Source organism: Sapajus apella, unplaced genomic scaffold (genome assembly GCF_009761245.1).
Source record: "Sapajus apella isolate SASKATOON/1434 unplaced genomic scaffold, GSC_monkey_1.0 scaffold69, whole genome shotgun sequence".
NCBI classification, from domain to species: domain Eukaryota; kingdom Metazoa; phylum Chordata; class Mammalia; order Primates; family Cebidae; genus Sapajus; species Sapajus apella.
This window is the reverse complement of record NW_022437009.1, coordinates 4435722-4451128: the sequence shown is the minus strand read 5'-3', so window position 1 is coordinate 4451128 and position 15407 is coordinate 4435722. Positions and strand designations below refer to the sequence as shown.

General features: G+C 43.2%; 1 protein-coding gene across 2 annotated transcripts in view; it reads left to right on the top strand.

Annotated features, from left to right (window-relative positions):
• Positions 1-10937, top strand: part of VANGL1 (VANGL planar cell polarity protein 1) — a 52967-nt gene extending 42030 nt beyond the window's left edge. For both annotated transcript variants that reach the window (XM_032249636.1, XM_032249637.1), the window contains exons 6-8: positions 319-451; positions 1665-1899; positions 6416-10937. In XM_032249636.1, coding sequence (XP_032105527.1) covers positions 319-451; positions 1665-1899; positions 6416-6676 — 629 coding nt within the window. In that variant the 3' untranslated portion in view covers positions 6677-10937. The remainder of the gene's footprint in view (positions 1-318; positions 452-1664; positions 1900-6415) is intronic.
• Positions 10938-15407: the final 4470 nt, after the last annotated feature.

The following is a 15407-nucleotide window of genomic DNA, read 5'->3' as shown; positions in this document are numbered from 1 at the left end:
ATGGTGACATCTTCAGCACACTCTGTGTGTTTTTGGCCAACATTTTAATTGTCAAGCATTCTACATCCCCTTCTGCATTCTTTTTCCATTTCCACTGACCAGATTGGGGTTTAGGAGATTCCCCTGTTCTCTTCCCTTGGACCTAGTAAATGCAGAACCAGGGCACAGTTCACCCTCCTGGGAAGTGACCTTTAGGATTTGTATGTGTGTTTCATAGAGGATGGGTAGACAGCATTGATAGATTGTGGTACTAGTTTTCTGCTCTGTTTCCCAGCCTCGTGGTATTAACACTATTCTTCCACTGTCCTTTCCCCAAAGGCCCCAGTAACAATGCCACTGGCCAGTCCCGGGCCATGATCGCTGCCGCTGCTCGGCGCAGGGACTCCAGCCACAATGAGTTGTATTATGAAGAGGCGGAACATGAACGGCGAGTAAAGAAGCGGAAAGCCAGGTAGACAGCCCTCCTGATGCCAGTACCCTCTTGTAGACTTTTAAATTTTTATTTTATTTTATTTACTTTTTAAAAAAAAATTTATTTACTTAGAGACAGAATCTCACTCTATTGCCAAGGCTAGAGTGCAGTGTCAAGATCTAGGCTCAATGTAACCTCTGCCTCCCAGACTCCAGCGATTCTCATGCCCAGCCTCCTGAGTAGCTGGGATCACAGGCACCCACCGCCACACCTGGATAATTTTTGGTATTTTTAGTACAGACAGGGTTTCGCTATGTTGCCCAGGCTAGTATCAAACTCCTGACCTCAAGTGATCTGCCCTCCTCGACCTCCCAAAGTACTGGGATTGTAGGCATGAGCCACCGTACCTGCCTCTTGTAGACTTTTAATCTTTTCTTTTTTACCACTAGAATCAGGCTTCTGTTTAAAAACACGACCTGCTGGGACACCTTTGGAGTGCACCTTGCTCCAGTGTTTTTCAAACTGAAGGCCGTATGAGCATCAGTGGAAGGGTTGTTCAAATACACGCTACAGGTTCTGGGCCCTGCCCGCAAAGGCCCAGCCCAGTAGGTGTGGAGTTGGGCCCAAGAAATGGCATTTCTAACAGATTCCTGGGTGATGCCAATGCTCCTGGCCCCCAGCCCACACTTGAGTGGGCCTGTCCTGTACCCCGGGACCCTTGCTGCTGTTTACCCTCAGGTCGTATTACCTGAAGGGGACAGAGGTGCTTTCTGTTATGTGTGCTATGCCTCTTCCTGTTTCCCAGGGGCTGCTGGTGTGGGTGGCTGGACAGGGAGCACACAGCTCTGCTTCTTTGTAGGGCTGCTTCTCCACCACCAGCCACCTCTCTCTGTATAGAGCCTTTTTTAGCCATTTGGAGGGGCCTCAGATAGAACTTTTTTCATCTAACCATTGCAGAGATGAAAAAAGGATTTAAGTGAATTTCCCTAGTTCATCGGCGGCAGACTTGAGAACAGAATTCATCTCCCAGTCCTGGAGTTCCTCCCTGACCCCCGTGGCCCCTGTTCCACATGTTATTTTTGCTGTTGCCTTTCTTCATCCCTTCCTCCCTCTCCACCCTCTAGGGGACAGTGTGATTAGGCCTTGAGTATGTTGGCAGGTCGGGCCACAGCAGGGGGGACGGGTGTCATTGTGTTCGCACATCCTGTGGAAGGCACCATCCTGATTTACTTAATGTTACATCACCTTCTAGGCTGGTGGTTGCAGTGGAAGAGGCCTTCATCCACATTCAGCGTCTCCAGGCCGAGGAGCAGCAGAAAGCCCCAGGGGAGGTGATGGACCCTAGGGAGGCCGCCCAGGCCATTTTCCCCTCCATGGCCAGGGCGCTCCAGAAGTACCTGCGCACCACCCGGCAGCAGCACTACCACAGCATGGAGAGCATCCTGCAGCACCTGGCCTTCTGCATCACCAACGGCATGACCCCCAAGGTGCGCTGCCCCGGGCGGGCTCTGCCACCATCAGCCTGGCTCGTTACTGAGCTTGGCCAGTTGAATTTTACGGCGTTACTAGAAGTGATAAAGTCAAAGCCTTCTCTAAAACACCAAGTAATAACAATTAGTGATTCTCAGTGATTTTCTATTATGTTAGTACAATTGTTTTTTAAAACATGCTTTTTGAAGGTCTCTAGATTCTAACAGAGGAGAGAATTTCCCTTGGAAACAGTATGGAATAGTGATTGGAGGAGTATAGAATAGTGATTGGGGTGCATTATGGACTCGGGAGCTGAACTGATTCATTCTAAGCTGGCTCCTCTACCAACTAGATGTGAAACCTTGGGCAGATGATAATGGCTCTGTGCCTCAGTCTCCTAACCTGTTAATTGGTTAAGATAATACTAGTAACTATCTCATTTGTGTATTTTGGGAACTGAGTTTATTCATGTGCTTAAAATAGTACCTGTCATATGATAAGGGTGGACTAAATAGCTATTATTATTATTATCATCATTATTGGAAAAAAATAATGCCATCAGACATTTTGGGTATTATAGAATTAGTTTTACTGAGTGGTCTTTTTGATTATGACATTTAGCACACTTTAAAGAGTGTTACAAGAAACAACCATATATCTAATACAGGGCTGTGACCAAGGAAGCAAAATAAAGATATAGCAAATGACTTCTCTACAGAGAGGTGGGTTCAAATCCTGAATCCACCACTTAATTGGTTTGTGACTGTGCACAAATTAGCCTACCCTCTATTAGATATATGGCTGCTGCTTGCAATATCCCTAGAAGTGTGCTAACCACCATAATCTAAAAGACCATTCAGCAAAGCTAATTCTGCAACACCCAAAATGCAAAGTGATAGCAATATTTTTACCAGTAATAATAATAGCTATTTAGGCTGGCCTCATCATATGACAGGTACTGTTTTAAGCGCTTCAAATGAATCAACTCTTTCAGTTCCTCTATCCTTGTCTGCTCTTGTATCAATGAGGATAATAATATCTATCTGATGAGGTTGCGGTGTAAGAATTACATGAAATATGGCAACATGGCATGTGAGTCGCATGGTAGAGGGTAGATGAGCGTGGCATGTGATACACATGTAACATTTGGTAGCTGTTTTTTGTAAGGACCCCTGTTCATACATTGTACTATATGCGTATCCTGCTGATTACATTGTCAACCAATTACTACCCTTAGGAAAGCAATGTAGAAATATTCAGTAAGAAACTAGAAAGTTTTCTGTATTGACTCACTAATCTCTCTCCTAGGAAAACTATTTAGTACAATCACATATACACATGAATATGCACAAGAGTGGTGTTTTGCAAAACAATCTGTAATACCTCCACAGTGGAAATAATTTAAAACTATCATAGTGGCTTATAAATTATGGTATATCACCTGTTTAATCATGGAAGAGTCTGTTAGAATAGTAAGTTACAAGAAGTAGAATGCAGAAACGTGAGTACCATGGTTGCAAATGAGGAAAACGTGTGCAGGTGTAAAATCATGGCTTTCCGTATAGATCCAAAACAGTTGTTTCCCTTTTTTAAAGATTTTAGAAAGTTTCCTGGTTGCTTTTCATTTCATTTAAAAATCTTATACTTTTCTGAATTAAAAATAATGGCCATTGTTCATATAGAAATCCAAACATTAAAGGAAACTATTATGTGGAAAGTGAAGTTTTCATCCACCCTCCCCTAACTGTTTTAGTTCTTACTGATAACGAATTGGTGTATATTCTTTCAAATATATGTGGATGTTTTTTAAGCTGAAATGGGAAAACAAAACAAACGGGGCAATTTCTCTCTCTTTCTCTCTCTCTCTCTCTCTCTCTCTCTGTGTGTGTGTGTGTGTGTGTGTGTGTGTGTGTGTGTGTAAACCACAGGCTCATGCCACCATGCCTGGCTAATTTTTGTATTTTTCTATTTTTTTGATAGAGACGGGGTTTTGACATGTTACCCAGCTATTCTCAAACTCAAACTCCTGAGCTCAAGCAGTCTACCTGCCTCAGCTTCCCAAAGGGCTGGTATTACAGGCCCCGGGCCCAGCCTATACGTAAGATAGATAGATAGATAGATAGATAGATAGATAGATAGATAGATAGAGATTTACATACTACATGTCTCTATATAATGCATATTATCTTTCTCTATATATAGAGAGAAAGATACAGATATACAAAACCTTGCTTTTTTTTGTTAAAGCTATTCCTCGGCTGTCTTTCCAAGTCAATGCATACAGATCTTACTCATACAGATCTAACTACAGATAGAACTGATTTCTTGTAATAGCTACATCTTATTCTACCAAATACCATGATTTATTCAACTGATTATCTGCTGATACACATTTGGATTAAGAGGTTTCATTAGTCAAAGCCAGGGGCTGGGCGTGTTTGTTAATCAGATTTTATTGGCACACAGCCATGCCCTGTCTTTATGTATCACCTATGGCTGCTTTCACTCTGTACCAACAGGGTTAAGTAGTTGTGACAGAGATATGGCTTGAAACTCTGAAAAAATTTACATCTCTGGAAAAGTTTGTCAATCCCTGGCTTAAACAGCACTGCGGTGAATACCTTTTTACATGTGTATTTGTACAAGCATTTCTGGTACGTAAGTTTCAAGCAGAGAAATGGCCAGGTCAAAGTTGTAGATCCTACCACATTGCCCTCCTAGGGGCGTTACTTTTGCATGCTTTTGCCTCTACCATCTGAGATTTTTTATTTCCCACGTACTTGGGAGCATTGGATGTCATTCTTTTAATCATTGCCCATCTAAGAGGAGGAAGTTAGTTTTTAATTCTTCTAGTTTATATTTCTTTAGTTGATAATGTGATAGAAAAATTTTATATGCTAATTTTTCAATAATATTTATTCTCCTGTAAAATTATTGTTTTAGATTAATTTCTCTAATTGTTGAGTTATTTTCTTTTTCTTATGATTCATAAGAGCTATATTTATATTCGAAGTGTGAGAGCCGACAAAGCCTTATTTTCTGCCTTACAATAGATGTTTCCACAGATGAAAAATAACATACCTAGCAAGGTGTGAATAAAAGAGGACACCTGTTAAAAACTGTTCTTGACCAGGTGCGGTGGCTCACACCTGTAATCCCAGCACTTTTGGGAGGCTGAGGTAGGCAGATCACTAGTGGTCAGGAGTTCAAGACCAGCCTGGCCAACATGGTGAAACCCCATCTCTACTAAAAATACAAAAATTAGCAGGGTGTGGTGGCACGTGCCTGTAATCCCTGCTACTTGGGAGGCTGAGGCAAGAGAATCACTTGAACCTGGGAGGCAGAGGTTGCAGTGAGCCGAGATTGTGCCACTGCACTCCAGCCTGGGCACCAAAGTGAGACTCTGTCTCAGCAAAACAAAAGAAACCTGTTCTTGACTCTGTCTGGGACCTGACTGATATATCCCAGTATGTTTCTGTCTATATTACTGGCTCATTTCATTCTTCCCTTCTTATAGCTAAATCAGTGTATTTATTTGATTTAATTCACAGGCTGTTGAACTCCTAGTATGTGCTAGGCACATTGGAAATTCACATTTTAGAAAAACAACAAAACATACTTCCTGCCCTTCAAGAGAACGGAGTGTAGTGTGGGGAGCAGACAAGCAAGTCAGCAATCACTTGGAAAGTAAAGGGTCACACGAGAGTCAGTGATTACAGGAGCCTGGAGGAGGACATGCTAATCTGCCTGAGAGGTTCGGGGGAGGTGGCTTAAGAAGATTTGAAGGACGAGGGAGAATGAGCTGAATGGCAAGGTTAGCTGGAAGAACAGCACATGTATCAGAACTCCATCGAGCCGGGTGCCACTGGCGCAGAGAGCTCAGGAGAGGGGCATCAGGCCTGGGCATCTCGTGGACTTGCCGTGTGCACACTTAGCCCAACAGGAAATAACTATTGCTTGCTTACCGTGCCAGGCATTGCTGTGAGTGCTTTTTGAGAGCCAACACTTTCATCCTCATGGCAGCCCTGCGACTTAGGTAGTGTCGCTGCATCCACTTAGAGGGAGTATAAATGACTTGTGCAGAATCACTGCTGGTAAGTGGTAGAGAGAGCATGAACTTACAGTTCATGCAAGTATATTCCACTCATGTTTCCTGAGTGCCCCTTTGGCCCTGGCCCTGAGACAGTTTTGGTTCAGGAGGAGGAAGACATGGAGAAACAGGTCTAGTAGGGCCACACCCTAGGAATGGAGTGATGCAGAGGTGGTGGCCTCCAGCCACTCTACCTTCACTCCCCTCTGTGGGTACCACTGTTCTCACCCTTGGTTGGTTGTACGTCAAGGGGAATGAGGAAGTCCAAGAAGTCTTCCCTTCCCAATAATGACTCAGTTGATGAGTGTGATGAGCTGGGCTCTGGTCTAAGCTGGTTCATTTGGAAAATGTTCTTCATAGGTGTGAGAGTGCATAGCTACCTGGCAAGACTGCCCGTAGAATGGGCTGTTTCTTCTCTAATGGCTTTTCTTCTCTGCTTCCAGGCCTTCCTAGAACGGTACCTCAGTGCGGGCCCCACCGTGCAGTATGACAAGGACCGCTGGCTGTCTACACAGTGGAGGCTTGTCAGTGACGAGGCTGTGACTAATGGATTACGGGATGGAATTGTGTTCGTCCTTAAGTGCTTGGACTTTAGCCTCGTAGTCAATGTGAAGAAAATTCCATTCATCGTACTCTCTGAAGAGTTCATAGACCCCAAATCTCACAAATTTGTCCTTCGCTTACAGTCGGAGACATCAGTTTAAAAGTTCTATATTTGTGGCTTTATTAAAAAAAAAAAAGAAGAAAAATATATAGAGAGATATATATCTATCCCAGAGGGGTGTCTTTTTTTTTTTTTTTATATTCTTCTTCATTACTGACTGAAACTGGCAGATGATAGACCAGTATCCTTTGACCATCTGCACTTTATTTGGAAGGAAGCAGGGACTGTGCACCCTGAAAAAAAGTGACTGATGACACCTGACTTTTGTCGATAGGACTTCTCAAGAAGCTGTTCCCTGGAGTTTCTGTTACAGCTGTAAACCAAAGTGGAGCTGGTGCATTCTTGGGAGCCTCGCCTTACAACTCCTTCCTGCCTCTCGTCCAGTACCACGTCCCCCCTGCTTCCGGTCAGCCCACTTGTAGACTTCCAGGGGACACACCTTTATTCTGTTTCAGGAAACCAGTCATGACACGTCCACACATGTATTTGTGTATGTTAATGTTCAGCATCACATCACCCACGAGAGTCGTGGGCGGTTCAGGAGATACCTGCCTTCGTCTTTGTTCTTCGTTGCCTTAGGTTCTTCAGAGAAAGATCACAACAAAAAATGTTCACTGTTGTTTACAGCTATTAAATGATTTGATTTTGTCTTTTTTTCCCAAAGAGAAAACTTACCGGCCCTGTTTCTGATCCCACCCCTCTTCTGGCTTGAAGCAGGTAGCCCTTCCCAGGCCCTGCAGCTGTCCACCTGGCCTCCATGCCATCATACCTCCACCTCGCTGGCAGCGCTGGCTCTCCATGTGTGCCCTCAGGCTCTTTGTGCAGTCTCAAGTCGGTCCCAGGATTGCTTCCATAGGGAAGTGTGGGGTGCCCAGCAGGTAAAGCACAGGGAGAGCAGGCAGTGGGAATGCCCCCTTTAGGCTGTAGCAGGAGCCCCGCCCTGCCCAGTTTTCCTCCCCACTACTCCACACCAACCAGGGGAGACTAACACTGTGACCCTGGGATTGGCAGGTTCGACTTGGAACCACTTGATTTCCTGGAGTGATAAGTTCTCCCGAAGCTCATAGCAAGCTGTCCTGCCCAGGGACACCAAACCATGCCAGCCGTGCTAGCAACTGCTGCTGTCCAGCCCCTGTGTTTCTGACCACCGTCACTGTGCAGCTCATCGCCTCGGCCACTTAGGACCGGGAAAGAGGCTGGTTTTGCTCCCACTTTTAGCTGCTGATAAAGTGAGGAGAAGGAAAATGGACACTGCGGAGTTTGGGGAAGGGAGAGTAGGGAGCCCATCTTCTTGTCCAGAAAGATTCATCTATGAGCTGTCTCTCCCTCTCTTTAGATGGAGTCTCGCTCTGTCACCCAGGCTGGAGTGCAGTGGCGCAATGTCGGCTCACTGCAGCCTCTGCCTCCCGGGTTCAAGCGATTCTCCTGCCTCAGCTTCCTGAGTAGCTGGGATGACAGGCACGTGCTGATTTCAGTAGCTTTCCCCTGGCCCTGGGAGAGCAGACACTGCTTGGGTTGTGGGTAGAGGAGCCTTCCTGGTGGACCCCTGCTGCAAGGAGCTTCTTCAGGAGCCCCATCCGGACCTCTTGCACTGGGCTGCCTTTGCCCCCACTTGCCTTCCTGTATCTGCAACAAACCTTTTAAGTGTTCACGCTTGCTTTTCCCAGTATTTCAGGCAATTGGCCACCTTGCTGTAGTACAGGATGACACTGTCCAATGCTCTTTACCCCCTGCTTCATGCACTCTCCAAGTGGTACGGTATTTTGTGTCATCGTAAAAATCAAAATTGGCTTTGGATCTCTGTAATACTACCTGTACCTGAAAAAGTAAACAACATTCTTCAATCACCAGCCTTCAGCTTGGGAAAAGACATGCTAGAGAAGAAGGAAGGGGGAGCCCATAGGTGTGGCATGAAGCCAAGATGTGCTATTCAACTATGTGGTTCTGTTTATAAAAAAACACATACCATGTAACCATGGTGCTTTTGTTCTTAGTTTTGCCTTTAGGTCCCTTTAAACTGGAAGTTCCTAATAATGTCTTTCTCAGGAAATATTTTGGGAGATGGGGTAAGGGATAGCAAGTGTGAGATGGGCTATGTCGGAGGTTGCTATGTCATAGATACAGTGCAGTTCAAAGTGCCATATGTGTATATACATGTAGTTAATAATGACACTGTTCATCACCATTCTAAAATACTGTTCTTCTAACGCTATCTTAAGTGACCAGTCCAGAAGGGTTTAAGCTGCATTCATTTGCTCTGGCATGTGCATTCCCAGCAGGGTGAGAAAGGTCTAAATTACAAAACTTATTTTCTCTCTCCCCCTTCCTCTCTCTCCCAGTCTTTGCATAGGAGAATGTCAGACTTTCAAGAATTACTGTTTGTTTTAAATTGAGTATTGATTTTTTACATTGACTTTGTATTGAGTTCTTTTTGAAAGAATAACAAAATAAAATGCAGGATCTTTGTAAAGCCTTTGCACTTTCAACCTCTTAATAGCTTGAGTTACTGGCGCAGCGGGAACAATGTAAATGACATTCAAACGATTGAAGATTTCAGAAAGCTGCATCCCACAATTGAACACAATGCATTTTTATTTCAATTCTTGGAACCAGTAGGCTATTCTTTTTAAAAGGGGGTGAACTCTGCCCTAAGACTAGTAGAGCATATGTTCATATTATAGGAGACAGGATTTCATTTGTCTTAAATGTTTATAGATTTTTTAAAATGATTTTCAACATAAGTTATTAAAATTAGAGCACTGAGTGTTAAAGAACTTAATGAGGAGTTTATGTCTGAGATTGCTGTCTTCCCTGGTGATGTTTTCACTGGTAGATAACTTGTTCTTAAATGTGTACGTTTGAAGATAGAACAATTTTTATTGTCCATGAATCAGATGTTAAAAAGTTCCGTATGCATCCTCAGAGGGGATTTTAAAGCTATATGGTTCATCCATCCTTTGCGTTATCAAAATGTTAAGTCAAATGCATAATACTTTGGCTAAAGTGCATAAAGTAAGCCCTAGAGAAAATACTTGAGCACCAGTTTTTCCCCAACTTCATCACCTCCCTCCCTTGCCCCTCCCACATGGCTCTGTTCTTCCCTTTTGACATCTACATAGAGGACAAGTTTTTCACAACAAATGGTAAGAGGCAGGTGACCTGGTATGTTTGCTGTGTGTGGTTCATTGCCTGGGGCTTGGGACTCCTTTTTTAATGGAGAGACTGGCTGTGCAGGTGTGTGTTGGACAGGGCTGAAGTGCTCACCCCTCCCGTCTCTACAGTAGGCGGTAGTAGTTGATTTCTCTCTCATTTTGCCTCTCATAGTCACTTTGGAGTGCACGTATTTACCTAAGGGCTATAGTTTTGTGGGATGCTACCAGCATATTGGACTGACAGAAATTGATTATCTTGCCACTCCAACCCAGGTACTGAGTGAGTGTTCCAGCCACTCAGTGAAACCGACAAAAGTCAGTCCTTGGTTTACCTTCCAATCTGGGCCCTGCTGTGTAAGTCTCCCTAAGTGGGGATGCATATTTGTTTGTGCATTTTTGTTTCCATATATGTGAGCATTTCTCTGAGTGTATTACCAGATGGGTAGCACATTTATATGTCAGACTCTTAACATCTGTGTTGTCTGTAGCAGATAGGTGTGTAGCTCGGCAGATATGTGTGAAATGTGTATATAGCTGAGTGTGTGAGGGTGTGTTTCTGCAGTCCCCTGTGTTTAAGAGATTACCTAATAACCCTGTGTTTTGAGAGGTCACTCTAAAACCAATAACTTCTCCCTCCCCTGCTTGATTCCTTTCCCTCACTGACACTGGCTCCTCCCCTGAGTGAATGGCTTTAGCACAGCACAGTCTTCTGTTGAGCCCGCTGTCCTGCGGGCAAGTCCATTAGACTCTATCTTGCTTTCGGACTGTCCTGCAGGCAAGTCCATTAGACTCTTTCTTGCTTTAGGACTGCAAAATGCAAGAAACAAAGAAAGGTCAAGCTCTATAAGAATTACTGCCAGAACTTCACTACCCTGGAAGCCTTACTAGATATTTCTTAATGTAACTTACAAATTGGGCTTTATTTTTAAAAAGTGATAGGTTACTAAAGCCGCACAGAAATGTTAGCATATTTATTTAAATGGTCCTGCAGCAGAGACCCTGACTGTAAAGTGATTTAACTATTTCTGGGTAGTGTTTGTGCTTTATGGATTTGTTACCACAAAACAAACAAAATCACTACTGTGAATTTACTACTATGTAAACTTGTGGTCGTATTTTATTATAAATAAAATATGAATTGCTCTTCTGCCCACCGTGCTTGATTGGTATTCAGTGCAGTAGTCAAAAGAGATAGTTTAGACACTGTTAAAATAACTGCATTGAGCTTTAACCAAATATATGCTCTGAAAATTCTATTTTGGATCACATTTTGACAAGACATGTTTGTCAAAGAAAGGAAAGGCTACTAACACATTTATCAGGTATTGTGTATCACAGCCCGTGTTCCACCCAGCCTTGTTAGCCCCACATGCTTTCAAGATAGGAGTTATCTTAGTTTTTCAGGTGAGAAAAGGAAGATCAGAGAGGAAGGGGTTTGCCCAAGGTCTCATGGCTGGTTAACAGAATTTCAAACTAGATGTTTGATTCTAACCCCTCAGTCTTCTGTACCGTAAGGTATGGTCTAAATTATTTCGCACTTTGAGATGCTGAGGAAGGACCTAGAGACACATCCTGGGGTGGAAGGCAGGATCTCCTCTTTCGCTTTGGATTTACACCTTGTCCTTTGGGAAGCTTCTCCACTATGCTGCAAATATCTTGGCATATTTGATGGAAAGAACTTGAGAATCCCCCTTCCTTCTGGAAAACCCAGCCCTGCCAATGTAGCACCTGCCTCAAGACAGGGATGCTGCTGTTCCTTCAGGCCCCCCTTTGCTTTTGCCTGGCCCCACCTGCTGCTCCCACTCTGCTGGCTTGGGCAAGATGCGTGCCTTGAGCCTTGGGTACAGGGGGGCAGGCAAAGGCTTAGCCTGGCCTCTCTGGTGACATGGCAACATTATGCCCCAACCTTCTTCCCTGGTTAGAGTGAGAGGGGCTGCCCGCAGCCCCATCCTGGGGGGATCTCGAGCTGGAGTCCCTGGCCTGCCTCCTTGACGTAGGTGTTCTCAGCAAGCAGTTTGCATCCTACTGTTTTTCCCACACTTGCCCTCAAGACTTTTGATAGAGCAGACAAAACAGGACTTGAAAAACCATTTTTCTTTATTCTCGTATGCAGTAAGTTTTGATTCAGTTGTGCATAGATCGTTTTCTGCCCTGCTGTTTGCTTTCAATGGAAGACAGTAAGGGGAAGATGGTGCTCGCGTCTCTCCTAGTTGCATCTCATTAGGAATTAAGAGGCAATGGATTAGAAATATAAAACTTCAGAATAAAATTAAATTAGAAATGTAAAACTTCGGAATAAAATTAACTTTTAGGGTTCTATAAGTCCCTTTTTCCTGGGTCCTGTTACATTTCTACACAGATAACCCAATTTGTTTTGTCTTTAAATAAATGTCTTTATTGGGTTGTTATAGAGTCTCTCCAGCAAAAGAACAGATTCCTAAAGCCGGATGCAGCACCATGAAAAGTTTCTTTTAATATGACACCAAGAGTCTACCATTTATGTCTCTCTCAGCTTACAAACATCAGGGATTCGTCCTGTCTTAGTGGAAGAAATACACTTATTTTGAGCCTTGGGGACAAATGTGACAAACCCAGACTTTTATCTTAACAGCATCTTTAGCACTTATCTTGGCACTGAAATGATATTTGGATCACATTATTTGAATGTACAGTTGTTTGGTTTGGCACGTGCTTATAATTTATCTGAGCCTTCACTTCTGGGCATGGCCTTTTGTTGTGAAGTTGACCATCATTTAGGAGTGTTTAATTCTAAAAAGCCCTCAGCCTAAGAAAGCTTCATCTGTGGGGACCAGAGACTGTTGCTTAGGGAATTAGTGAGACTTGGGCATCTGATCTCCAGGTGACAAGTTTAATTAAACTCAATTTGTAGGGAATTTAGACAGTTGCCCACCTTTGCCATTTAGGGGCCTTGCAGAAAGATGTGATAGTTGCTTTTTATTTGCCAGCACCCCTCAGTTATAGAGACAATGGAACATTCACTTACTTTCCATCATCATTCTTTTTTTTTTTTGAGATGGAGTTTCGCTCTTGTTCCCCAGGCTGGAGTGCAATGGCGCAATCTCGGCTCACCGCAACCTCCGCCTCCTGGGTTCACGCAATTCTCCTGCCTCAGCCTCCTGAGTAGCTGGGATTACAGGCACGCACCACCATGCCCAGCTAATTTTTTGTAGTTTTAGTAGAGACGGGGTTTCACCATGTTGACCAGGATGGTCTCGATCTCTTGACCTTGTGATCCACCCGCCTCGGCCTCCCAAAGTGCTGGGATTACAGGCTTGAGCCACCGCGCCCGGCCCATCATCATTCTTTAAAAGGAATGTACAAAAATCTAAACTTTGGCAATAATTTCTTTTTATAATAGTTTACCGTAGGCTTTAATTAAATGGCAAACTCCTCTGGGACCCTTAAGTTATGGTGTGATTAACCAAATTTGATTTCCAAGTCATTTACGAACGTAGAGTGCATGATGCCAGCAAAGATGAGGGTGGGAGCAGATACTGGTTCAGTGATTTAACTCACATTATAGATGACCCCTTCCTCAACAGAAATGCTACTGAGAGAACCAGAGAGGCCTGGGCCAAGCAGATCTTACTTGAGAGGAGAATATTTGATAGTTGCTTTGGTTAGAAGGACTTTCCATTTCTGGGTTTCAAGTCCAGCACCAATTTAGAAAGTTCAGAGATGAAACCACCTGTCTTTATCTGATAGAGTCATAACTGTTTGTGCAGAAATGTGGCCAGGGACCTTTTTTGTTCTTTCTGATTAGTTAATACTGTACTTTGTAACCAGAAGGGGCAGTTTTGCCAACCAGCCCTCTGCTCAGGGTCACCATATGTATATGACAAGGCCTGAGTGAGTTCCTGCATAAACTGGGCGGTGAGCTCTTTTGAGACATTTGCAAGCATGGAAATAAATGAATGACTCTACCAGGAACCATCTGTACAAGTCCATTTACTTACATTCATAAGGTTTATTCTATGAAGCTTCTTCTCATTGTGATGTCAATAACAGAGTTACTGTCTCTGATGGAACAGTGTACCTGTCATTCAAGTTATTTTGTTCCCTTTTGGGTCCTCCAGTATAATCCCCCATCCCAATTAACTGTAAAATGTTTTCTTTTACACATTACATTTTTTATGCCGTAAACCTGGAAAATAAATTGAAATCTCAAATCGTATCTTATATTTTTTCTTCATGTGATTATTTCAATCTAAAACGTTGCTTACTTTTTCAGGGACATTTTTCACTCTTGCATAATGTTGAGACCTTCAAAATTTCAAGACGACCTGTCATGTTTCTTTGAAAACCAAGACAATTATGATAGATTGGTAAAGTACAACTACCATTGTAACAAAACTACCGGTTGTCAATCATTTTAGAGTGAAGAAAATGTTTTAAATAGATATCTAAAAATGAAATTCTTAGGATCTAAAACATGGAGATCTTTTGAGTAAAATATCTCCATCTTTCATCAAAACAGATCTTTTGAGTAAACCAGCAAGTGGAAAGGTAGTTGAGTCAAATAAGAAGGAAGAAAAGTAACAGGCCTTGGGTTGATGTGGAAGGTGAATATTGGATTGTTTTTCTAAGTGGCCTGGGAATTCAAGTTAAATTATCAATTGATTTTAGATAGGTCTATTTAAAGGAAACTTGATTATTTGGCAAAGAAATATGAAGCTTGTTTTCTGCTTAACTCAGCATGGAATTTTGACAGCACACAATCAAATGCTTACCTATTACATGGACAGAAATTAGAGAAAGCAGTTGACTAGAAGATATTGATTGGATAGATTATTGATAAGCTATTTCTTTGGGCCATTAAGCAAAATGTGCACAGTGTGTATCTGCATAAGTAAACCCTGCTAATACACCTTGTGTGCTATCGTTGGGATATTTGTTCCCACCAAATTCCATGTTGAAATTTAATCCCCAGCTCGGTAGTGTTGGGAGGTAGGGTCTAATGGGAGGTGTTTGGGTCATGGATGGATCCTTCAAGATGAATGCCCTCTCTGGAGGAGGCGGGGTGTAAGTGAGGACTCACTCTCTTAGTTCCCTGGAAAGCTGGTTGTTAGAAAGAGGCTGGCACCTCCTCTCTCTCTTATGCCTCCTCTCTCACCATGTGATCTCTGCACATACTGGTTTCCTTTTACCTGCTGCCATGAGTGGAAGGAGGCCAGGCGTTCACCTGATGGCCAGTCTTGCAGCCAGCAGCATTGTGAGCAAAGTGAATATTTTTTCTTCATAAATAACCCAGTCTCAGTTACTCCTTTATATCAATAAAAATAGACTAAAACACCTTGTAAGCTCTGTTACCCAATATGAGTATTCTGGTTAATCATTCATCCATCAACTCAATAAATGAGTAGCTACTTTGTGATGGGCAAAGTGCTAAGTGCTAGGGATACTAAGATAAATTTCTTGCCTCTAAGGAGCCTGCAATTTAGTGAAAATTTAGTGAAAATTGCAGGCTCCTTAAATGATTAGTGTCATGGTCCAGGGATGGAAAAAGCTCAGAGGTGACGGGGCATCCTCAGGTCACCCAGACAGTTGGATAAATGGTGCTATCACCCACCCAAACTAGGACTCCATGAAGAGGAGAAG